The sequence below is a fragment of the Pavona decussata genome, unplaced genomic scaffold (assembly GCF_977016875.1).
Source record: "Pavona decussata unplaced genomic scaffold, jaPavDecu1.1 SCAFFOLD_27, whole genome shotgun sequence".
Taxonomy (NCBI): domain Eukaryota; kingdom Metazoa; phylum Cnidaria; class Anthozoa; order Scleractinia; family Agariciidae; genus Pavona; species Pavona decussata.
This window is the reverse complement of record NW_028145450.1, coordinates 1304319-1330770: the sequence shown is the minus strand read 5'-3', so window position 1 is coordinate 1330770 and position 26452 is coordinate 1304319. Positions and strand designations below refer to the sequence as shown.

At 38.8% G+C, this 26452-nt stretch overlaps 2 protein-coding genes across 5 annotated transcripts in view; both read right to left on the bottom strand.

Annotated features, from left to right (window-relative positions):
* LOC146485246 (uncharacterized) overlaps positions 1-2095 on the bottom strand; it is a 6701-nt gene extending 4606 nt beyond the window's left edge. Inside the window, exon 1 of the mRNA XM_085103696.1 lies at positions 175-2095. The gene's annotated coding sequence lies outside the window, so the exon portion shown is untranslated. The remainder of the gene's footprint in view (positions 1-174) is intronic.
* LOC146485245 (glycogenin-1-like) lies at positions 1657-26452 on the bottom strand. 4 transcript variants are annotated; one of them, XM_085103683.1, is made up of 5 exons: positions 26339-26452; positions 17799-17866; positions 17171-17311; positions 17059-17093; positions 3181-4851 (listed from the first exon to the last, which is right to left on the bottom strand). In XM_085103683.1, exon 5 carries the CDS (start codon positions 4660-4662, stop codon positions 3475-3477), a length of 1188 nt encoding a protein of 395 aa, XP_084959809.1. In that variant the 5' UTR covers positions 4663-4851; positions 17059-17093; positions 17171-17311; positions 17799-17866; positions 26339-26452; the 3' UTR covers positions 3181-3474. The 4 variants fall into 4 exon arrangements, 3 of the variants coding, with proteins under 3 accessions (XP_084959809.1, XP_084959808.1, XP_084959810.1); XR_014863444.1 differs by lacking the exons at positions 3181-4851; positions 17799-17866; positions 26339-26452 and adding an exon at positions 1657-1785 and having other exon boundaries at positions 17171-17442; XM_085103682.1 differs by lacking the exons at positions 17799-17866; positions 26339-26452 and having other exon boundaries at positions 17171-17440.

Below are 26452 nucleotides of genomic sequence, written 5' to 3'. Positions count from 1 at the left end.
GTAGTCCACCAAAGGAAAATGGGAAATATTGGAGTGATGCTTCTCAAACTTGGCACCAGTAATGTTCCTCAGGTGAGACACAAAATGATTAAGTGTTCGATCAATGAAACGTTCGATTTGGTTCGAGTAATAGAACTTAGGCTGACGCTGTATTGCTAAAGTTACCACTCTTACCAGCTCCAGACCTGCAGTCGCTGTCCCTAGAGAGTAGAATGAATGTAGTTTCGTCAATCACCTACTAAAGCACCAGGTACTGAGATGTAGTCTCCTACTTAACCGTAATTTAGAAGGAGCGATAACAACTGGGATTCACAGCGCTGCTGGATTAGATGGTTCGGCCCCTTGGAAAATCCACTATTGACGACTAGCCACACTTTGCAGTCTTATTTGCCGCTCGTACTTCTAGCTTCGAGCACTGTTGCAAAGCGAAAATACGAAGAAACAAACAACTGAACAAAGACATCATCCGGATAGTCTGCAATATGATAATGATCATATACGTGGCTAGCTAATGACCTAAGGAGAGCTGCGCATGTCAGGTAGCTGCAAATCGAAGTAAAAATGATTTGAGTTTTTCTTTCTTTAAGCAGTCTAAGACTAATCAAAAAGTCAAAAGTAAGAGGCAAGTTTTTCTTTTGCACTGGTCGTTCATCAAGACACATTATAATAATAATATTACCGGATTTCTATCGGCGACCGTGACATATTTGGACAAATATTTCCTTCTTCTCACATCACAACAAAGCTGAATCTTTTTTTCACCTGGTTGAGATCACTTGCAGCAACGGTCTTTGTCGGATTTTTTGTCGGACAATTTTACTCTCCTTGCTCTCCTGCAAACATAGTTGCCTTTTTATCCTCGTTACTCGCCAAAACAGTTTACAAAACTTGATTGACAGTAACGCTGACATAACTCCAGTCTCTGATCACATAGCCTTACATGCTCCGGTCAAACCACTTGATGTCATCATTCGTGCGTCTATTTTCTAACCACAACCAGTCCACTACAACAATCAAAACGGGAAATTTTTACTGCTCATTGTATGAAAAATATTGCAGTGGCAGCAAAGCGGGTTTTTTTTTTTTTTGTCTACTCAGCAAACATTGATTGAACTACTGAATAATCGATCACAAATCGCAGAGAAGCGACTGACATACTGTAATATTTAGGGCCGGTCAGAAATTCCTTCTGGAATAAAGATTAATTCTGAAAATAGTGTTTTGAAATTCTTTCAGATTACAGTGGAACCCCGCCTTACAACCACCTCGGTAACACGGTTACCTCGTTATTACGGCCAATTTTTTTGGGCCCTGCAAAAGGGCCATATTCAATTTCTTGTAAAAAACCCGCGTTAATAAGGTCACCCGTGAATACGGCCAACCGCCACATTTTGAAATCCCAAACAGTACAATCCTTTATAATTTCATCCCGTTGATATAAGATATAATACTGCCATTCACGCTAAAAATAGAAAACCAAAACGCCTGCGAACTTTTGGCAGCGATAGCAGCAGCATAAGTTTCCAGTACGTTATGTATAATCTGGTTGTTCCACTGGGTAAGTCTGTGGGCGTGAGTCTGATATATAAAGTCAAACATATAGTTGAATATAATGCAAAGAACTGGAACGGGTCTTGCTAACGTGCTGATCATGTCCGCAGATCGACAGGGATAGGCAAGTCGTTTTAGCAAAACGCAGAGGGCCTCCATACTAGAGCAAACACTTCTTTGGTAAAAGTTTATTTCGTGAGGAATCTGAAGTACTTCAGCAAGGAATAGGATGCCCTGTGTACGGAAACGAAATTCTGATAAACAATCGTCCTCCTCTAGAACATCGAAGTCGAAAAACTGACGCCGTACAAACCATTAATCAGGTAAATCAGAATTTGATGACTGGTTTATTTCCGTATAACAGTAAAGATTCTTCATCATTTATCACCCCTTCAAAATGACTTATCAGAAGGTGGTTCCTGGCCGCTTTTAAAGAAGAGATGAGGATAATTAAAATGAAAGCTTATCAAACTTGACAAATCATTATTTGCCTTCGCGTCTGTTTTTTGCCTTGCCGTGCTTATTGTTTATAATTTCGCGCCACAACCGCGTAGCTTCTCTCCCCGGCATTTCCGCTCGGAATTGCCATCGCCGTTACTGTCGGCCATTCTCAGTGCTTAAAGTCTCTTTTGCGAATTCGGAAAGGGACGGGAGGGGGGGGGGGGAGGGGGGCTGTAAAGCTAAACGTTTTATAGAGAAGTACGAAGCTTAAGTGAGATTCGCAGGAAGGTGGGGGCCTCAAACCCAAAAAAGAAAAAAACCTTCCGTGGGGGAGTACGGGTATTTCCGAGAACCACACAGTGCAGTCATACAACTCAAGCAGTTTAAGGCCTGGGTTAAAGGCTTTTAAGAGGAATTTTGGTTTATTCGAGATAACTTTAACAAATTGAATGACACTGAACTGAAATTTGGCAGATAAAAAGTTCTTATCATTCTCAACATTTCTAAGCATATAATAAGTGGTACTATAGATCACGTGACATGTCACGTGATCGTTTTTGTGAAAAAAAACAAAGATTTGACAGGTAGGCGACGGTTTTAAGAGAAAACATCAAACAAAAACGCGTTTCTAATAAAGATTAAGTATCTCCAGCCTTTGACGTTTGGAATGATCATCTCCTGGATCATCCATTGCTCTCTAAAAAAAAAAAAATTGTCGGGACAAAGGTCTTTTCTTGGTCCAAAATTCAACCTTTGATTGTTAATAACTCCAATTTAAAAATTAGAGGACAGTCATTCCAAACGTAGAATATTCAATATTTTCAATCTACTTCGGAAACTCTAGTTCATTTATCTATATAAAGAAATTTTGCCACCATATCGACGATTTACTAATTTTTGATTTTTTGGCACGTGATCAAAGTTATGCGTTTAGGCAAAAGAAAACATCGAGGTTTATTTTCAGGGAAAATTTCATCCTGTTCTAGGCAAACAAACCGAAGATATAGGGGATCATTCATAATTTCTGAACACCCTTCAAACCCAGGCCTTAAACTGCTTGAGAGCAAAGGTTTGTTACTATTGATGTTGTAAACTTTACATACATACATACATACATACATACATACATACATACATACATACATACATACATACATACATACATACATACATACATGCATAATTTATTTATTCCAGAAGCAGTCTATAAATACAAATAAAAAAAACTAAGAAGAAAAGTACTTCTAGAAAAGGAAGTTTGGAGGTTAGCCCTATGCGAAAACTCCCTCAATAAAAGAAAAACAAAAATAAGTATACATAAATCAAGATCTTTAGAGTCAAAACTTTAACTCTGATCAATTAGTCATTAATACGCAATGAAATTTATAAAACATCAGTTACTCGATAAAGTCTAAGTAGGGAAAAAAATTGAATGAAATCGTTCCGTTAAATTCAGTTTAGTTCCATAAAGTATCATTTCCTTCAATTTTTGGTCGTTGGACCGGATTTTTCGAGTTGCTTCGAAGTTAAGCAATCAGCAAAGCGTAAATTTCCAAACTCTTGCGTTGGGCTGAAGAACTTTGTAGATCTCCACCAAGCTTCTAACCTGTATTTCCTTAACAGTTCATAGAAATTTTTCCAGAAAAGTATCACCATATCTTCAAGAAGCAGGATTGGTCCGTCAAAATCAGCGGCTTCTTTTCTGCTCGGGCGACACTCTGCAGACCATGGCTTGGGTGGTCGACAGCAAGCAAAATGGAATGACTTCATGGGCCTAAAGGCAAATCGCCTAATGTTGTACGCATAGGGAAGTGCTTTCCAGTTAGCAATATCTGTGTAGAAATCGTTGAGCAGTTCTTGATCAGTTGGGCAAGTGTCTTTCTCTGTTGTCTCCCACCAGAGTTTCATGATTTGCTTGTAATATGTGGGATCTGGTCTGAACACCATAAGTCCCGCGTTGAAGCATGGATCTAGCACTCCCGGTCTGGAACAAGGGACGGCTGCAAAATCTTCGGCAATGTCGAAGAGCTCATCAATATTGGTCATTAACATGTAATCAGCATCCACGTAAATAATTTTAGAAAATTCGGTGTAATTCCACGCGTGGAATCGCGTGTGTGTCCCCTTTATTCTGTGTCCGAGAGGTCTTCCAAAAAAACCGCTGTTTCGATCTCCACCCACTTTAGCATCCATCCAGCTGCAATCCATTTCTTCGACCAAACGAGTGTCCCATCCCACACTTCGAAGCGCTTCTCGTGTAGCGTCACTAAGGTTTTCAGAAATAAACGCAATCATGTTTTTATGGCAAGAAAATGTGCGGATTGAGTGACCAAGAACCAGAGATGGAACTACAAAGTCATCGTTCGTCATGACGGTGAGCCATGCCACGTTGCTTCGTGATGCGCGGTTGTCTTTGCACCATGTTTGGCCGTAACGAGTCTCCATTTGATAGAGCCTCCATTCATTGTGAGCAAACTGTAATTGGTTGTCCAATAACCTTTGTTTATCACTGACAATATGTGAAACAACGATCCTCACATATTTGAATGAATAAGGAAGTAGAATTGGCCTCCATGCAACAACGCAGACTGCACCAATAAACACTGGGAGGAAAGACAATGCACATATGGTTCGACAGGAGCCTTTCCCGGCTGCTTTATCATTCTCCATTTTTTGTGAATGTTAGATATATATTTATGTCTACTGGGATAGAGTTAATTTCTACAAATGGCTATAGCGGACGAAATAATTATTCAGTGACAATCTGTCGAGCTGGATTGACTGCAGGGTGACTTGCACTTCTTTTCACTTTCTATTTCACCTTCTGTATTTCTCTTCAGGCAGTCTAAACTGTCATAGCTGTGAAGCGAATGAACATTCTCTATTTAAAAATCAAAATTATTGAAACTTTCTTGGAGTGCTTTAAGTAGTTTAAATTAAAAGTATGACATTGCAACATTTGGTTCATGAATTTAAATGTAAAGTTGTATTTTAGACCCCAAAACAGAGCCGCTTAAACGAACGAGAACTAATTTATGCCCTGACTTGACGATGGTGACCAATTAAGAGCGCCTTTTTTTCATGACCGAGTGAGTGATGGCACAGGGTTCAAAAATTGACTACCCTCATATTTTGCTCAGACATACCCTATGATGAGTTAATAAACGTGGTGTATTTCTTATGTTCAGCTCTGCTTTTGTTTTCCAGAAAATTACCAATAACTGTAACGGGCGCCGACCGTCACAAAATGGCGGAAATTAGTGCGTCGAGTAACAACACAAGAACTTCGCTCGTGTAAAGCGCAAAAGGAAGCACAGTTTTTTCAAATTGGTATATTTGTGTAAGAGTCATTGGCAAATGATTCAAGTCTAAAACCAGGATTGTTTACTTAACTGGGAATGCACGGCACGAGTTTGAAAATCACCAATATTTCACTGTTTAAAAATCTCATTTTGGAGCAGTTTTTCAATGAACATTTTTCCCATGCGGTATAACTCAGAAGCGCTTGAGATTAAGGTTGTGATTAGTGGAAATAGTCTTCTTTTCAAGGATATAAAAATTAGTCTGGGGCTTTTAACTTCTGCACGGAAAAAACCATGCCCTATGTCGAGAAAATCACAAACTCCACTTGTCAACAAACACAAATAATCGAATTAGTCTCTGTGATCGAAGCCAATATTCCAAGCAAATCTAAGTGCTTAGCACCTATTTGATTAGAAGGTCAACATTACAAGTTTACCTTGCTAAAACAGTGGCTGTAGATTGGTTTTCATTCCTACTTTCTCTTCAAAATTACCATCTTCCCTCTGACAGCGAGTTTACGAAATCAACAACTATCTGAACGGTACCTGGGTGGCTCTTGTACAAACATCGGCGCTATTCTTCGCAGTTTCAAATACACCATATCTGCTATCTTTCTCTAACGCACAACTGAGCTGGTTTCATCGTAAAAAAATGACCATTGAGCGAGATTTTCGATTACTGAGCGACACTGTCGTTTTGACTTCTTCAATCCATGCATATCATTTGTATGTCACGCAATGACATATCACACTCCTTACAAGGAAGGCTTGGTTACCAATATTCCTTCAGGTGTTACACAAATAAGGAAATAATTTTGGTTTGTTAAAAAAGACACTCTGTGATATTAAATTCTTAAAACAAATGGAAAAAACGCCAAAAAGAACGAGATAGGTTAAGGAAGAAAGAACCACCGACCGACAGACAAGCAGCCCGAACGATAGAAAGAAAAAAAGAAAGAAAGAAAACGAACTTGTAAGCAAACAAAGGAAGAAATGAAGGAAATAAACAAATGTACAATTTAGAAGAAGGAAAGTAGTAATAAAATAATGGGAAGGGAAAAGCGGGAGCGCTCAACACTAAAGAAAACCAAATTTAATAAGGTGAACCAATCCTAATGATATAATGACCATCGCGTCATTCAAAATTTTTAAACAAACAGATGATCGCGCAGCCACGTTGTCCTTCCGGATAACACATGAAATGGATATCAATTGCTCTTTTCAGAGGTTAGCTGGGGGACAGTGCTCCCAAGATAAACGAAGACGAGCAAAAGAAAACAAGTGCCCTTATCCTCCCGTTGCTTTCATGTGGAAAAAGCATCTCAGCACACACACAGTCTGTCGGCGTAAGTCATGTTGAGTCGGAGATCAACTTAATTTTTGCACGGGCTTCAATTTTCACTGCACCTTGTGACATTTCGGGCATGACCATCTGTCCAGTTCATCCCTCCTCTTTGGGCATTGGGTGGTGGAGAGGTTCCCAACGATACCTTATCGAGATACGCCAAAGGGAAATCGCGCAAGGCTGACCGCGGTATTAACAAGGCGCTTTCGGAGACTATCTAAGACGTACCAGAGTACAAATTCTCCCGTAAGGCAACGTAGTTTTGCTAATTAATGTTAGGGGAAGGTCAATATGAAATTTAAAAGTTGTGTCTTATTTTCAAACTGAGCGAAAAGCCGTAAGTCGGAAAAAAAATTAACATAGTTGCAACAAGAAGCTCGCTTTTTTTAATAACTAGCCTGTTTTTGGTGTGCGATAATTTAATTATAATGTTAATCACGAACTTAAAATTTTCCGGAAATGAAACCAACATGCTTATTTTCCTGGAAACCCAACTAGAAATGCAACGCTTATGCTTTTATTATTATTATTATTATTATTATTATTATTATTATTATTATTATGGATACTTTTTATAGCCGTAGCTACTAATCTGTGAAGAACTCCGTTAAGTTCTCTCAAATATACTGAACTCTGACAGTTACAATTTTGTAGTATCATTATATTCCCTCAGAGGCCCTTCAGACTAATCGCTGGTACTGAGAGTGGTCATATCCAGGGCTCATAACAGTGGCTATTTTACATCTCCAAATTGGAGACGGGGCCGCCATAAAAATTTCAACGTGGCCATCCGAACCATTTGAGGGTCTAACCTTCTTCTCTAAATATTTCTGACCATGAGTATGGGTGCGGCCGTGGTTAGAACCCTGCGGTGCTTAATATTATTCTAGAAACTTTTTGTTTTTTTTATTTTCAGGAGCACAGTTATCCTAATAATTATCGTTGCTTTGGGTAGGAATATGCCGTGACTGTAACTTGCAATTAATCCGGATTCATCGGCCATATGGAACTGTGTAGCTCAAGCTAAGCCTAGCTGATGTTTCAAAGGGCATTGGAAATGTTGTCCTTCTAAAGGACATTTGTTTGTCTTTTAGCATGTCACTGACACATCAGTTCATCGCAAACAGCCTTACATGAAAAAGATTCAGTCACTTTGTCTAGGCTGCATCTGCCAGCAATAAGATTCGTTTTCCGGGCTCTTATCTGCTTTTTGATTTAAGTGTGTTCTTCATTGGCCTTACAAGCTGAGTGCTAAAAGCATTGGTGGCATTTATACCACTGTTAGGCTAACCTTCAGGCGACACTTACACCACCGACCCGTGTTACACTACCCGCCTTGAATAGCTTTCGCCAAACGCGGGTAGTGTACATCTGAATAATGTAAAAGATGATTTTAATAAATGGTTGATTTATTTGAGCGTAGCTTACATAAAGCGCGAACTTTCTTATCGTAAAGAAGTAATTGTAATTGCCTTTAGGTCGGTTCTCTTTTGTTGTTTCAGTCTCGTCGATAAAGTCAGGCAAGGCCGGGCTATTAACCTGGACATGGTGTGCCCATTTGACACCAGCCCGAGTGGTACCATTCTGTCCACTGCACGTCCACGATGTACAAAACATCTGCTTGTAAAACATTTGTACTAAAAAATCCCATCCTAAAAGATAAAAAGCTGGCAACAGATTTAGTACCATGTCAGCTAGGGGATTTTAAGCTTAAAGTCGGACGCAGACAAACTGCCGCGGAAAAAATATAATCTGGTTGTTAATTTTGTTGGGTGTCCTGCGCGCTCGGTCTCATTGCGTGACAAACATGATCGTCTCATTCTACAGACGATTCCTCTTGTGTGCGTCTTCGGGCTGCAAAATTTCTTCTTCTGTGACTATAGATAATCGAATCATCTTTCTTAATCGTACAATTGAGTCACCTTATTTGCTATAGCTGTGTGGAGGCTCAAATATGGTTGAATCTGTCAGGAACTGTAATGTTTCATGCAGGAGTCATACGTATGGTTGTTGATTACTTGTGCTTTGGAAAACATGGTCGAAGGGAAGATAACAATTCTGAAGGGAGCAATCTACAGCCACAGGTTTTGCAAGGTAAACTTGTAATGTTGACTTTTAAATGAAATACGGTGCTAAGCACTAAGATTTGCTTGGAATGTTGGCTTCGATAACAGACTCTAATTCGATTATTTGTGTTTGTTGACAAGTGGAGTTTGTGATTTTTCTCGACATAGAGCGTGTTTTTTCCGTGCAGAAGTTAGAAGCCCCAGACTAATTTTTATATCCTTGAAAAGAAGACTATTTCCACTAATCACAGCCTTAATTTCAAGCGCTTCTGAGTTATACCGCATGAGAAAAACGTTTATTGAAAAACTGCTCCAAAATGAGATTTTTAAACAGTGAAATATTGGTGATTTTCAAACTCGTGCCGTGCATTCCAAGTTCGGTAAACAATCCTGGTTTTAGACTTGAATCATTTGCAAATGTCTCTTACACAAATATACCAATTTGAAAAAACTGTGCTTCCTTTTGCGCTTTACACGAGCGAAGTTCTTTTGTTGTTACTCGACGCACCAATTTCCGCCATTTTATGACGGTCGGCGCCAGTTACAGTTTTTGAGAATTTTCTTGAAAATACAGCCAGCTTTGAACAAAAAAAATATATCACGTTTGTTGGCTTATCATAGGGTATCTCTGAGCGAAATATGAAGATTTTGAATTTTTGAAGCATGTGCCACATTTTACTGATATCACGCGGTCTTCACAGACATTCTCTCTTAACCCTTTATACCAGAAAACAATTTCTGTTTAACGGCGGGATCAATGTGAGCTTGAAACAGCCCATTTCCCGAAAATTTTTCACTTGTAGGATTTTATTCTAAACTATAGGAAACCTTACATCTTTTAAGTGCTCGTGTAACAATAAAATAAAATAAGATAAGAAATAAAATAAATTAAAATAGTTTCGGGTCACAAAAGCTGACAGTAATTTGATGCTAGTCATGGAATTGCGCCACCTGTTGGGCATTACCAACGTTTACTTGGTATTTAAAGCGCTTCGTATGCGACTTGCTTTGAAACGGCTCGTTTGCATTTCATCTTTAAAAATATAACAAAAAATAAAATACTGCTAGTGGTAAGTCCAGTGGTTTTATAATAATAATAATAATAATAATAATAATAATAATAATAATAATAATAATAATAAGAAGAAGAAGAAGAAGAAGAAGAAGAAGAAGAATAAGAATAATAATGCTGTACAAATAATTAATAGTAATGATAATAATAGTAAGGTATAAGGAACACCCACTAAGTCGCGATGCTCTTTCAACTATGAAAAATTAATTAACAAATAAAGAAGCCTGGACTATGCTCTGTTCTGTTGTAAACCACGCAGGAAGCGGCTTGGGTACGAAAGACGTGTAGGGGGAAACACGAGACGTAAGGGCCGTTTACACGACCGAAAAAATTGGAACGGCTCGGATAAAAAGACGAACGGCTCCGACAAAATTTGACGTGTAAACGGTACTTGACCCGTTCCAGTCTTATCCATTCCGTTCTTAAAAAGGTCCATAAGCGGCTATGGACCCCTTTCGGAACGGAACCGATAAAAAACGGTTCCGTACCCACATTTTTGTTTTCTTTTCAACGTGTAAACGCTCGTCCCTTTTTCGGTACCGTTCTGTTACGTTTTTTCTGAGCCCGTAGTACTCCACGTCAGTTGTTTAGCATACCATTGATCGTCAGAGTAAGCGCTGTATGCAAGATCAAACCAGGCACTTGTTCTTGGAATTTGCCACAAGCTCCGTGCAACTGTGAAGTGCGATACAAGGGCTGTTAATAGAAGAACCGTAAGCCTTGTTTTTCTCTTAATTCGGTGCATTCACTCAGAAGCATTTCTTTGAAGAATCACTCGCGCTATCAAAACGTGAATTTCGTGTTTTCTTCTTCAGAAGAAACCAGAAAAGTGCTTGTAAATCTATGATAGTCGGAGATACGCACAGTGTACTGTATGTGTAAGCGCATATGAGCAACTAATCGAAGCAGTTTTGTTTAATTATTGCGGGCTCTATCGTTACCGGTCTCCAAGAAAACAACGTGTAAACGGTCTCGTGCTCGTTCCAAGGGGCTCTCAAGTACCGTGCCTTTTTCTGTTAGGTACATTACAGAATTTCTACGTGAAAAACGGGAGATTTCGTCTGGAACCGGTACTTGTTTCTAACCGAGCCGTTCCTTCTCTTTTAACGTGTAAACGGGCCTGTAGTCTAGTGTTTCTCTCTACTCCTTGAGTGCTCCAGTCTCTTCCTAAGTTAACTTCACTTTCAATCATTGTGTTATTTGTACTGTTACGCAAAGGATGACCTATATCTATTGAAGCCAAGAGCTCGTTTTCGTTTTCTAGGTTATATAAGACGCCAGGGTAAAAAAAATATATATATAATAATAATAAACAAATAAAAACAAAAACGCGAGAGAAAAGTCCAGGCATTTCACAAACGGGCTGACCGAGCCAGAGGTTCTTAGCAACGAAAATAAGACTTCGGCACCCCTTGGAGATACCAGGCAATTTGCCTGCTTTCTCCATGGGACGTCAAATGACTCGGAGCATTCCAATGTAATAGAATCCATTTACTTCTGTTTCGCTTTCGGCGTTAATTTTAACGCGAAAGTGTTATAATCCTTGCGCCCAAAAGTTCTTTTTTGCGAGCTTTTAATTACATTTCTTTCGTTAAGATTTGACGTGTCTGCAAACGGATCCCTCATGGCATGTTTTGCTGCAGTCTGTTGGAAAGCGATGGGGCACCCAACAGTTCAGTAATGGAATCTTTTCGCAGAAATTCAGATTAAAACGTAATGAAAAACGGAATCGTGACTTTAATCGTTCGCCACACAGGAATAGAAGAAGGCAAATGTGTCTTGAACACTGGGAACCCTGGCCAACTTGGAGATCCTTAGAAACACAGAAAATGTTTCAGCAAAGGAATGTAATCGATCCGATCAGTTGGCTCATTGTCGGCCTGAGATTTTTTTTTATTTTCTTTTACTGATACAGCGCGGACTTAAGATCTGTTCGATTTATAAATTCTGCTGCTCTTTGACAGATTTCATTTTTAGCAAGGTTTATACAAGCAGTTCCATTGCGATAAAGTTTTATAAACTGGGTTTTTTTTTCGTCCACTTATTCACTTTTTTAATGTGATAAATCGTTATGTGTAAATCAACTCAGGCTAAATCGGCCAAACAAAATTCGGCCCAATAAATCGGTACGCGTGCGTTAACCTTGGGCTCACACAAGTACTAGAAAAGGCTACCAAAAGAATATAAGCTAAAATATACTAGTAAAAATAGAGCTGTAACCAGGATAAGACATATTGGATTAAAAAACGTTCTCTGGTTAAAAGGCACATGAGCTTTCGGCTATCAAATAAATTGACTAGACGTTATACCCTCCAAGTTTTCTAAATACCCCGTTCCTTAGCAGAAGTTTTGTTTTCTGCGGTAATCGTACAAAATGTTGAGCCATAATGTCTTTCACGTCTTGTTTATCGTATTAATGCACGTGGTGGACCCAGACATGGAATTCATGCCTGTTTGTATTCGAATTTTTTTTGCTTAAATAACAATGAAGCCACCACTGACCCATTGAGCCATACGCATGCCGTTTCACCATCTTTGCATTTTTCTGAATTCCTGAGTTTATTCTCTGACAAAAGTGAAGTGATGTCCAGAAATGAACTCTAATGAGATGCATGAAATGTATATGGCATCACAAGATGTCCCCTACCGTAAATTTTTACTAAAACACAAATAATAATGTCAAACGCGCCGAGTTGGCTATAATCATCTAGATCTCATATCCAACAAGCGCAAATGATATGATTGTCTTATTAAAAGCAATCAGGAAATATTGCTAGATCTTACTGATTTCGCTGTGCAAGGATAACAAACAGACAATTTAATGGTCGCCATTTCTCGCATATGTTATGGCCGCTAAGCCAATCAAATCACTCGAATTGCATCTATACAATGATTCAGTTTTAATAACAAATAATATGAAAACTGACAAAAAGGTCTGTCTAATGTGAAGTACCCAAATTCGGGGTGAGGTGCATCTCTGGACATTTGCGGTACTCAGGGACAAGAAAAAGAAATGCATAAGAAAAGTAAGTTTAAATCGTTTATTTAATAACTAGAGAAGGGGGAGAGGATGGGGCCGGACCTAAAAAGAGATCACCAGTTAACCCGTTTAGAGACCAAATAATCCCTCAGCCGTCGCTTGTGGAGTGAGGTTTATTGTTTAGGGTCGTAGGACTGGAGACCCCTTCCGGATTTTTTATGGATCACACTAGCTATGTAACGAATTTCTTTAACGATCTTTCTTTAAAGAGAGTCATAACTTTTTCTTTAATCTTCCCTGGCAAAATTTCTTCATCAGTTTAATATCTGACGTCTGCCAGGATAAACCAGGATATAACACCCGTCTAGGTTTATAACGATCGCCTAAAAAATTAAATTGTTTGTGTTATATTTCCCAGAGCACTCAAGCATACAGTGATACGAGGACTTCAACCTGGATGAACCAAGAAAGATATATAACAATTACCTAGGTTCATAATGTTCTCCTAAAAATATTATATTGTTTGTGTTATATATTCCAGAGCACTCAAGCATACAGCATACATTTATGTTATATATCTCAGCACTCGAGCACAGAACAATGTTAGGACTTCATCTTAGGTAACCCAGAAGTGATAATAAAAGTAATATTTGTTTTAGTTTTATTGTTTACCTCTGAACAAATTATTTCTACTGGTCACAATGATGCTTCACCCTGGATGGACCAGATATGATATTAATAACATATGCCTTTCAGGGTTAATAATATATTGTTTTTGTTGTATGTCCCAGAAGCACTTGGATACTGTTTTCATTGGACCTCAACTTGGGTCAGTTAATAAGGGTATACAGTGTTTCTTTAGAATGGCCTCTTAAATAATCGAAAAATTAGGATAATATTGTACATGTCTTATCCAGAAGAAATCACTCTACAAAAAATACCAGGATTGAACTAAAATGGCCGCCGGTTTTAAATGCATCTCAAAGATAATCTTAATGAGCCACAATTCAAAGGATATATTGCGCCTGACCTTTTCTAAATTCAATAAAATCATGTCCTACAATTTGAGAAAAATAATATTCGGGACTGGATTTTAGTGCTTTGTCTTAGTTCATAACATCTTTTCGACGGACGCTTGAAGTTAATCCCTGACAATTTTTCCGTAAAGAGCATGTAATTCGTACATCGATATCTTTGAAGCAAAATAGTGAGTTGATCTTGATTTCGCCGCAGACCCTGCTTAGGGATCTTTGCTGGTCTTGACCGAATTAAATCGACTGATCAGATGCAAAACTTAATCGTTATGTTGATTACTTTGGAACTGGGGCGACGGACGACCAACACAACGCTGAATAAAGATGCATATGACAGCTTTTTATTTGTATAACCTTCGATCTAAAAGCCCGCCATTTTTGTCCGCGAACATTTGCCGCTTATGGATTACCTGGCCTTAGCTTGACATGAAATTTGCTCGGTGAAACTTAAACTTACGTCTTACATTCGCACGATCGAAGAACAACAAACTCTCTCATGGGCTCACTTGAACACAATTCAATTCCAAAAAAGTCGAAAGTTGCCATAGCTTGTCCATGAGAAAGGGGAAGAACGATCTACTTTTAACGCTCTGCCACTGTGCTCTTGGTAAGATTTATTTCAATATAAAACAATAATTCCATCCTGCTATGACTTCGTAGCCACAAGCTCCAACAGTGCAACCGCAAATCGAACACGGTGACGGCTGCTAAGCAGATTTGTGACGTCACCCGTTAGCAACGAAAATTTGGCGAATTTTTTTCACATCCGGTTAACTCTGGCTCGTGATGGGCGTGACACCGTTGCTCCGTGCATGTGTACTCTGATAAAGCACGCTGTTTCAACCAATCAGCGCGCGTTATATCGAAAATTTATCATAAATAAGTATACTGTACAATAATAATCCTTGAACGATTAAAACTATACTAATATAAAAATTGCGATCTATACTTAGAATATATCTAGAAAAGAAAAGTCTTCAGTTTAACTTATCAATTCTGAACTAGGCGTAAAAACGGCTGCAGCTGGTCATCTGTTGACAGTCGTTGTTATGACTTCCTTTAGTTATCGCATTGAAGCGAATCGATCGGTCAAGTATAAACTTTGCTTCATTCACCGCATATATGCCCGCCCGGTAGTTGAATACTGAAAAGTGGTAATGAATAGTTCAAATCCCCTGCGTTGGATATCTTTCCCCAACGACGTAAAAAAAGGCTATTTTGAGAATGACAATGACAATGACACCCTATCATTCATTATACTTAAGATTTCGCGGAAAAAACGGTTTTGTGAAATTAAGGTCCAAAAAGGACCAAATAAGACATAAATGCTATGTACGTATGTTGCCATGGTAACGAGTTATGTCTCGCATGTCCTACTTTTTTTTTCAAACGTCTCTACTTTGAAAACGTCACGAAAAACACTGTTAGTCTTAAGTCAAATAGTTTAGTTGATCAATTCTGAAGAAAGCGTAAAGATAATTTATGAAAGGAATTCATGAGGACCCCTGCCTGAACAATTGCCAGATTGATCGAGCGGGTTCAAATTCATTCTAATCGTTCAAAACGCACAACGGAGGACAGTACGTCTAGACGCATAATGAATGCATCTTAGCTTACAGGAGCCTTTTAATCAATTGCTTTGCCAATCTCCATTTTTTGGTGGTTAATGCTACAAGAATTTTAATTAAGGTCTGACTCCAAACCTTCGCGGGTGCCTTCCCGAAAAAAATTCGTACGCGTGTTGTTTTTTAGGAAACCACCACAATCTCAGTATATCGATAAAAAGCTTATTTAATGCAAAATTCGATAAAATTATAAGCTATTTTGGTTATTCCTCTGCTAAGGCGAAGGAAGCCGGTAAACAGTAAAATGGCATAATGGGGTTGACAGGCCTACGCGACTCTCATGTGCGTGTTTAGCCTAAATAAGAGTTTTGCCCTCACGGGTTATGTTTTCCAAAGAACACCCTTTTCTCTATGAAAAGAGCGGTGCTCCCGGTAAAATTTTCTTTTAGCGCTGGATTTTCTTCTTTTTAAATGCCATCTATGATTTGGAGGATTTGCGCGATAGACACTGAACAAAGCCATGTGTTTAACTGTCGCATGTGTTGTAATTGATCTCAAAGGTCATTTTGACCTCTTGTTGTTACGTTTCCGTTTAGCGACTGTCGTTCTTATGCCGTTTGTGGCATTTAGTTTAGGCTTGGTATGGCTCATTTCAGTGCGTCTGGTGGCAGTATAGCCTCTCTTTTTATCGTTGTAAGGATAGGATTTGAACCGTGTAATAACTATACATTATCTTGCAGCTTTTGTCAGATTGCCGGGCCCGGCTATTTGCTTTTGGTGCAAGATGCTGTGCTTCTTATCACGGTTATTTGTCCCTTGATCCGTTCTTAAGCATTGTAGCTTCTTTGAAAGCTATGCAATGCGTTAAATTGAGGGCTAAAGGCCGCTTAAGTTACGGCTGTGTGTTTTGTTGTCGCCCCGCTAAGATCTGTAACTGTGAGGTTTGTGTTGCGGGAGCTTAGTATTTTCCTCCTGTGTTTACGTGCTCTGGCCAGGGGCTGCTTCTAGTCCTTCGGCCGTAAGTAAATTCTGTAGCATTTAAGGCAATGGTCAGGCAAGACCGCGGTTTCGATCCTAATCTTGCCGTTAATTAAGCTGAAGACAACGCTCTATTTATGCACTGCTCAGAATACAAAACAACGTAGTGTGCGCTCTTGCAGGAAAACAATAAGAGTATACATGTATCTTCCTCGTTCTAAAAGTATGAAACTACAACCACGCTTTCTATACTGGTGGCTTCTACGAAGCAAAAGAAACGTAAGGCCGAAGCAGAGACAAATAAGTTTTCTGATTGTTTTAATTTTGTTTAGAAAAAAAAAAAAAAAAAAAAAAAAAAAACAGCGTCCAAATACATGCACTCGTTTTTTTTAAAAATGATCGTGTATTTTGGCACGTTCCACATGTGCGATGTTCGCGATTATTCATCTGTCAGCAAAATCCGTTGTAATTGTATTTCATGATCGTAGTGATGTATCGGAGAAAACTAATTCGAGGTAACTGTACCTAGTCTACCAAAGAAAAATGGGAAATATTGGAGTGATGCTGCTCAAACGTGGCACCATTAATGTACCTGAGGTAAGACACAAAGTGATTAAGTGTTCAACTAAGTTCGATTAATGAAACGTTTGAGTTCTGGTTCGAGAAGTTTCGTCGGGCTTTACAAGTAATAGAACTTAGGCTGACACTGTATTGCTAAACTTACCAGTCTTATCAGCTCCGGGCCTGCAGTCGCTGTCCCTAGTGAGTAGAATGAATGTAGTTTCGTCAATCGCCTACTAAAGCACCAGGTACTGAGAGTGTAGTCTCCTACTTACCTGTTTTTTTAGAAGGAGCGATAACAACTAGGATTCACAGCGCTGCTAGATTAGATGGTTCGGCCCCTTGGAAAATCCATCATTGACGACTAGTCACACTTTGCAGTCTTATTTTCCGCTCGTACTCCTAGGCTTCGAGCACTGTTGCAGAGCAAAAATACGACGAAAAAGACAGCTAAAAAAATGACATCATCTGGAAAGTATGCGAATAAATATGATAATGATCATTTAAGTGGCCTGCTTATGGCCTAGGGAGAGCTGCGCATGTCAGGTAGACAAATGGATTGACGTCCCGTGTATTTAAAGGACTAACAGCAGGAGCAACTGCAAATCGAAGTAATTCGAGTGTTTTTCTTTCTATTAGCAGTCTAAGAGTAATCAAAAAGTCAAAAGTAAGAGGCAAGTTTCTCTTTTGCACTGGTCGTTCATCAGGACACGTCGGCAACATATTTGGACATCTTGTCACAACACAACAAAGCTCTATCTTTTTTAACCTGGTTTAGATCAGTTGCAACGGTCGTTGTCGGATTTTTCGTCGAATTTTTTTTCTTTCCTGCAAAAATACATTTGCCTATGTTTGAGCTTTACTCGCCAAAACAGTTTGCAAAACTTAATTCTGATCACGTACCTACGTGCTTCGGCCAAACCACTTGATGACGTCATTCGTGCGTCTATATTCTGACCACAAACAGTCCGCTAGAACAATCAAAATGGGAAATTAATTTACACTGTTCATTGTCTGAAAAATATTGCAGTAGCGACAAAGCGGGTATCGTTTGTCTGCTCATGGTAATCGAACTCCTAAATAATCGATCCAAATCGCAGTGAAGCGACTGATTTGCTGTAATATTTTGGACCGGTCAGAAATTCCTTCTGGAATATAGGTTACTTCTGAAAATACTATTTGTGAAATTTTTTTCGGATTATACTCAAATCTAGATGATCACAATTGCGTGTGTGCAGTAGTCTAGAAGATTTTGACTCGGCTCAGTCAACGTGGTGCTTGCTCGCGAAATGTCTTGGTTGTTGTATAAAACAAATAGATTCCATTTTGCCGTAGCCGTCCGTACTCTGATGACAGAGGACGTCAAACTGTGGTAAAAACATCAGCCGCGCCGCTCGCTTTCTTTGTTCTCACCACGATTGGACATCATCTGTGCGTTGTCAGAGTACAGAAGCACTGCAGAATGGAATCTATTTGTTAAATAATCCCTAGGTTTAATGCTGTTACATATGGAAAGCACAGCACATTTTTTATTTGCTCAATGAATAAAAAATCTCTCGTATAAAAATCTAAAAATAAATTCCTTATCAATTTTTCTTCCCCTCGTTATGCTTGTCCAAATGGGACAAAATATCAAGATTTATTTATTTACATCAAGTTTCATATATCAATGTTAAGATTAGTATGCATATGTTAAGATTTGCATATGTCTGCGACAAGATTTAAATACACATATCAAGATTCACACGCGAGTACATCAAGTGTAATAAATATTCATCAAGTTTCGAATATAGACACCAAACTTCGCATATTCATATCAAGGCTCGCATATCTACATCAAGATACGTTTTTACACGACGACATCCCCATGTACACCACAAGGGACCAATTTTGTAAACCAAAAATTGCTTATAAATGACACGCGTCAAGATTCCTTATATGTTCGCATATACATCGAGATTATGATAGGCTTGTATGAAGTACCATTTTACTCGTTCTAATAGTATGAAATTACAACCGCGCTTTCTATACTGGTGGCTTCTACGAAGCAAACGAAACGTAAGGCCGAAGCAGAGACAAATAAGTTTTCTGATTGTTTTCATTTTGTTTAGAAAAAAAAAAACGGCGTTCAAATGCATGTACTCTATTTTTTTAAAAATGATCGTGTATTTTGGCACGTTCCACATGTGCGATGTTCGCGATTATTCCAGTCTGTCAGCAAAATCCGTTGTAATTGTATTTCATGATCGTAGTGATGTATCGGAGAAAACTAATTCGAGGTAACTGTACCTAGCCTACCAAAGGAAAATGGGAAATATTGGAATGATGCTGCTCAAACTTGGCACCAGTAATGTTCATGAGGTAAGACACAAAATGATTAAGAGCGGCTGACTGAGAATATCGAGAACCTGAAATTTCGGATTTCCTCATATTTTTTCAGAAGAATCCCTTTAGAGAACTATTTACGAAAATGACATTAAAACTTTCCAAAGATTTTTCGTTTTCGAGAATTCCGGCATAATGTGAAATGCCGTGATCGCGGCGCAGCCGGCGTTAAACTTTGACGAGATATGGTGCATTTTCAAATCGCTCGGGAAGGAAGACGGCTTAGCGTATTAAAACGAGCTTTTGAAATTAAGTTAGGCATCCTTCTGAAAATACGGTCTTATGAAAATATTGCTGGAGGATTCTTATTTACTCGCAGTTTTCAAAGTCCGAAGAATCCTATTTTCAGCATTTTTGTTGACACTTGAAATTGTGGAAACTTTGCGGACAAAATTCTTTTCCTGGTACATCGAAATTTACAATGAAAGTTACAGTAGAGCAAAGCTCTATTCTTGTGCTGCAACATATCAAAAATTCAGCTTGGGTAATTTAAAAGCCAGTCTTTGACGGAATAAAACACATAGGGAATTTTTGACATATTTTTTCAAAAAATTCCTGTGGTCACGCAAGGACAAGATGACATGTTTCAATAAATTATTGTTTGTATGTTATTTTTACCGGAGAATTATATAATTCTTGTTCCAAAACTAAATCTAATGATCTAATAAGTTTTGAATTGTTTTATATACCTTAAATAAAATAAGTCTAACTAGGGAGTGAGATGTAGCCCCAAATTTGAAAAGGTCAAAGTGTCATGTCACCTTTCTGCTCGTCCAGATCTCAACCAATTTTTTTTCATTGTCACATGGTGCATCTAGAAGTACTTCTAGAACCAAGTATTTATGATATATCTTACTAAATAAGAACTTGTTTCAATAATAAAGCTAATAGCAGGCGTTAAAATCACTTTTGGGTTTGTGAAGCTGTGCAAAGCAGGCATGTTTTCTAGATCACAGCCTATCAACAACATGCTGACTGTTGAACTCCTCGCATGTGAACACTTGAAAATGAGGAAATATTTCGAGACAAAATCTTGCGCTGGTACATCGAAACTTACAACAACAGGTATGCTTGAGGTACGATCTGTTATTTTACTGCAACGTGTAAGAAATCTAGTTTGGGTATAACAGTTATAGTCAAGTGTTAACAAAATGGTCAGTCAGTGGTCAGTCACGCAAGTACTAGTTAACACATTTGAAATACATTTTATAGTTTGTATAATATATTTTCCCGAGAGAATGACAAAGTTATCGCTACAATACAAAATGTAATACTCTAAACAGCTTTTCGTTGCTGAATATTCCTATACAAAAAATTATTCACAGTTAGAGTGAGTGATAACTAATGAGGGGGGTGAATAGGGGTATGTAAATCCGCCGATCCGCTAAAACTGATGGCTGAATCCGTCGATCCGCTCAAAAAATCAACTAAATCCGAATCCGCAAATTGTTTGCCACGTTGGATGATACGCGAGATACAAAGCGACTTCAGTTGTTGGAGTAGCCTTGCGTGATATTGTGTTTTAGCGTTGAGGATGACTATCAACGAAATATTTATGTAACCAACGTCTGTATCGAAACAAAATCTTGCACATACGAGAAAAAAGAGCAAACTTGAACTTCCTAACCACCAAAATCCAAAATCCGGGCCCCAAAACTGGATAAAACCGCGATCCACTGTGATCATAGGATCCGCAGATCCGTTAAAATTTTGCTCTGAATCCAGAATCCGGGCTAAAATATTTACCAAATCCGCCGATCCGTAGACCTATTCACCCCCCTCACTAATGCTACAGCAAAATTCGTAAAGGCCGATTGCCGTGGCATAAAACGCAAGGCCAGAATGATCGACAAATTTCATTATTGTACTTCACGCAACTAGTACGTTTTTCACTAAACAGAAGGGTGACAATCTGCTCAGTTCTTAAATGAATCTGTACGAAACAGCGACATTTTCTACCTCACAGTCGATAGCTAGGGTTAATGACATGTTTACCTTTTTATAACTACAGTGTAGTATCCGAGTTGTATTTGCCTGCCGCTTCGATACCGCTGATATGAGATAAAATTCCATTTTGCCCGGCGTTTCGAGTAGAAGGTAGATCACCTACGCGTGGTATTGCTCACTGAAGACGAAACTTCCATCAAACAAACGTTGCGGTATTTTCATCTTTTTCGCACTGAGGAGTTCAACTAACCCGTGTAGTCTGTTTGTCTGTCTGCCTGTCAATAAACGACCTTTATCATAGCTAATTAAACAGCATTTTCTGAGTCTTTTTAAGTATTTTCTTCCATGGTAAAGAAAATAACATTGATTTAAAGCTGGTTACAACGCATTCAACTTGTTAATAGATATATAAGTTTGCTGAAAATAATCCCTAAATCCCAGGCGCTTGCTTTTTCCAACCGGCCCTCAAACAATCTTGAGTGAATATGACATTTAAAAAAGAGGACAATGAATGAAGTTAATGCGGGGAGAAGAGGAAGCGGGGAAACTATCGTTTTATCTAAGAGGAGGGTACCATGTGGTATAGGGAGACAATACTCTGGTCTTAGAAGGAAAGGTGACTGATAAAACTTAAAAAAAAAGAGAGAAAATAATATTAAAAAACCGCTATGGTCTCAGCAATCATTCTATCGCTGTGGTTACTTTAATTTGAACGAATTTTGAATCTCCTTCAGTACACACATACCCTTGCACGAAAAAGGTATTCAACAATAAATCCGAAGTATTTCCGCACTACAGACGTCATTTAATAGTAACTGCAGGTTTCTCATGCTCACAAGAAAAGCAAAGAAATATGCCGCACCTCTAAGGCCTTTATTCGATTCACCAATGATGAAGATGATGATGATGATGATGATGATGATGATGATGATGACGATAATGGTGATGGTGATGATGATGATGATGATAATGATGATGATGATTTTAGGGCTTATTCAGGCATATATGAGTTTCGCGAGCGCGAGGACGAGCAACGCTTGCGGAATGCTAGTCACGCAGATTTCTCCCTCTCGGCCCCTTTCGACTAAACTAGACGTCTTAAATAGATGTGTACGGTCTTCGTTGGCGGTAGCCTCCCACGCAGTCGTTTTGAGGGGACTCGGGGAGGAGTTAATATGAGTCCCCTTAAAACGACTGTGTGGGAGGCTACCGCCAACGAAGATCGTAGACATCTCGACGGCGCGGGCAGATGGTCTGATTGTTATTCGACTCATCCTTTCAGAATATCAAATTCCATCAATGTAAAGACTGTTGTTCTTGGGTCATCGTAGGTTGATCAGAAATAACACCGCTGTTTGTATTCCATCATTGCAAAGTCAGTAAACTTAACTTCATATGTTCAATCAACAACATCAGATGATCGATAACTTTACTAACATGCGCGCGCGAGGATTCATTACATTTCACTGTCAGTTTTGTCGTCAGCAAACAGCTTCCTGGCGTTGGGACCTGGATGACTGGAGATATCTTTTTGGCATTCACCCAAAGAAACGCAGGTTGCTGTAATAGTACGAACTTTGACCGCAACCGGACTCGTCGTCTATCAAGGACGAAAATGAGCACGGAGCCATAAATGCAACCGAAAATATATAGAAACTGCAAAATATGACATCGCGGAAGAAGAAATACAGTTTCTAGTATCGAGCAAACCACTCCAAACCAAGAACGCACATTGCTATTTATAACCATTTTGCGTCATTGTTTATAAATAGCAAGTTTAAAATAGCTATGTACACAGTGATGGCCATAATATGCAAACAACCTTGGTTATTTTCTGGTGCTGATCGGACTGAGAAGGGTGGACTATTGCTCGCATTAATGGGGATGGTTCATTAAATGCCTATTTTGCAGGCATTGGAACGGTAAGTGCTCATTCAAATATATTATAGCCGCAGTGTAGCCGTTAAAGATAATATTATGGCCACCCTTGCACTAAAGTGAAAGCATGATTTTCTCTACCGGCTCTGATATCTCAGTTCTGTTTATGATATATAGTCTAGGGCCTGCAAATTGAAAACACAGATACCTTGTTCTTCAGCTTTTAGAATTCTCGTCTTCGCTTGTCCAGCTCAATGTAAGTGCCTGTCACGACATTTTATTGACAATGAGGATGAGAGTGCAGCTTTGACAAACCTAGGATTTATAAAAACTGCGACTTTTGCGCCACTTTTCAGAACCAAAGGCGTTTTTACGCAAGTCGATTAGTAATTTAATGAAACATTATCGCCTGTTGGGGGTTTCAGATACATTTTGATATGAAATATTTACTGATTTCGTTTCGTATCCTTCGCATTGTTGACGCTGGCGTACCGAGGAAAGCGTGACATAACACCTGAATGTTTCATTTTTTTGTTTGCGATCGGTGATCACCTACTAGGAAAGAAATTATTTTTTATAGGGATAAACCCATCAACACATGAGATTTTGTTTCCGAATAACAACTTAGTTTTATTCCAACAGAACTGAAACATAAACAATAAATTTATTTTAAACTTATTTTAAAACTTGTCATTGCGTGACCACTGCCATTTTTGAAAAAAAAAAAAAAATTAAAATTCCCTATGTGTTTACTTCCGTCAACGCTTGGATTTTAAATTACCCAAGCTGGATTTTTTAGATATTGCACTACATGTATAGAGCTTTCCTAAAGTATAATACTTGCTTCAAATTTCGATGTACCAGGACACGATATTTGTCCGCAAAGTTTCCACAATTTCAAGTGTCAACAAAAATGCTGAAAATAGGAATCTTCGGACTTTGAAAACTGCATGTAAATAAGAATCCTCCAGCAATATTTTCATAAGACCGTATTTTCAGAAGGATGCCTAACTTAATTTCAAAAGCTCGTTTTAATACGCTAAGCCGTCTTCCTTCCCGAGCGATTTAAAAATGCACCATATCTCGTCAAAATTTAACGCCGGCTGCGCCGCGATCACGGCATTTCACATTATGCCGGAATTCTCGAAAACGAAAACTCTTTGGAAAGTTTCAATGTTATTTTCGTAAATAGTTCTCTAAAGGGATTCTTCTGACAAAATATGAGGAAATCCGAAATTTCAGGTTCTCGATATTCTCAGGCAGCCGCTCTTAAGGTGGCTGGTACCAGTTTCCTCGCGCGGGGAGCAGGTCTGACTATCGTGTGTCACGCGCGAAAGACACGCGCTAAGGAGGGACTACAAATCAAAACAAACATGGCGGCGCGCGGCTTTTTTCCTGCTAGGTTACTTTTGTCCTGTTTTATACGAATTTGCGTATATCCGAGATTGTATCTATTAGTGCGACCTTAGTTAATTTCTCATGTTCAAGAAAAATTGTTTCTGGTGTTCAATATTAAGTTTGAAAGGAAAAACTGCGATCGATCTTTACGGAGCTTCAAGGACTCGCAAAATGTTTATAAAATGGAGAACCGACGTACTACCACAAATTATCTCGCTTGATCGTCTTGGCCACATTCTATAGTTTGTATTTTTTGTGCTCAACGGCTACTCCTACGATGACCTTCACAAACTTTACACAACATTTGTAACTGACACTGCTCGCCATCCTGCCTAATTAGGGGCACCCAACGGATCGTTTCGGTAAATTATCTGTTCGGTAAATTATCTGTAAATTATCTTAATCCCCTACAATTTTCTAATGGGAATTTTCTCTTCGAACTTTCCTGCTATGAAAAACTTAAGGCCTAGTGTTTTCGGATCGATAAAAATGTCGTTTCGAGTACCGAAAAAAGGTCAGCTAAAATTTTCGGAAAGGAAATAAGACCTAAGGATTTCGAGAAATGGACAAAGATGCTCTAGTAATTTCGAAAAGACTCAAGTTGCCCTAGAATGACCGAACAGATAGTGCGGCCTAAAATGAACCTATAGAGCTTTAAAGGCACTCCAGATAGTCTAAAATAGCGTTTCAAAGGATCTGAGAGAAAACTGTCGCTGGGTGCCCCTGCCTAATCCGCGGACAACTTCATCAGCGTGGACACAGCGAGTCATGCGGACGAAGAGAATGTTGACCGCCATCGTTGTACACTTCGACGAAAACAACCGCGAAGAATAAGGACAAATGCCCGAGAAAATGTCAAATAAAAAAGCCAAGCATTGAACAATTTAGAAGTCTCGCAATCTCAACATTCTGAAACGCCGACTGACACGTGTTCTGCAAGCAGTTTGGTCCATTTCAAACTTTCGCTTGATGCTATTTGGCCAAAAAAAAAAACAGGCTAATCTAGCCAGACGTTGTAAGGAACTCCTACGAGGTGAGTCCAGGAGGCTGTAACGGCCACTAAGTAATCTTCTAAGCAGTAAAAAACTGAAAACGGCAGATCAACTGACTCCAAAACTCTCCAAAGAGTAGCTGCCCGCACGAGCACACGCAACAGTCAGCGGTAGTCAGAACTGATCATGAGCAACTGTTGATCTTATAGAATCCAGATTTTGTAAGCGCAAAGACGCACGTGAAAATTACTAAACTCACGAAGGCTTTTACATAAAAACAAGACCGGTAACCCCCTCTTTTTATTGTTTCAATATGATATTATTATTGAGAGGAAACATCAGAAAAAATTTTTTAAAAAATTCTACTGAAAGAAAATTTTCACTGCGTAAAAATTGCCTTTTTTCCCAATTTACAAAAAATCTGTTCCGCACAATTTTTTTCCATTGTGCATTTTTTCTTTTCAAATACCAAAAGCTATTACTAAAAAAAAACCAGGGGGTCACCGGGTTAATTTTTTAATTATTAGTGCCACAAGCTTAAAGTAGGTCTGAATAATCCTTTGAAAACGTTGACATGGAAACCACCAGTGCCAAAATAACACTTAATTTTGGTCAACTATAAATTATATAATTCAACCCTACAAAAGTGTTACAATGGCCTTGGTTTGTCTTTTTGTCCTATTCTATCAAAGTCATAAACTGTCAAAAAGCTGAAAACTGGTACCAGCCACCTTAAGTGTTCGATTAAGTTCGATTAATGAAACGTTCGAGTTTTCGTTCGAGTAGTTTGGTCGGGCTTTACAAGTAATAGAACTTAGGCTGATACTGTATTGCTAAACTTACCACTCTTACTACCTGTGGACCTGCAGTCGTTGTCCCTAGAGAGTAGAAAGAATGTAGTTTCGTCAATCGCCTACTAAAGCACCAGGTACTGAGATGTATTCTCCTACTTAACCG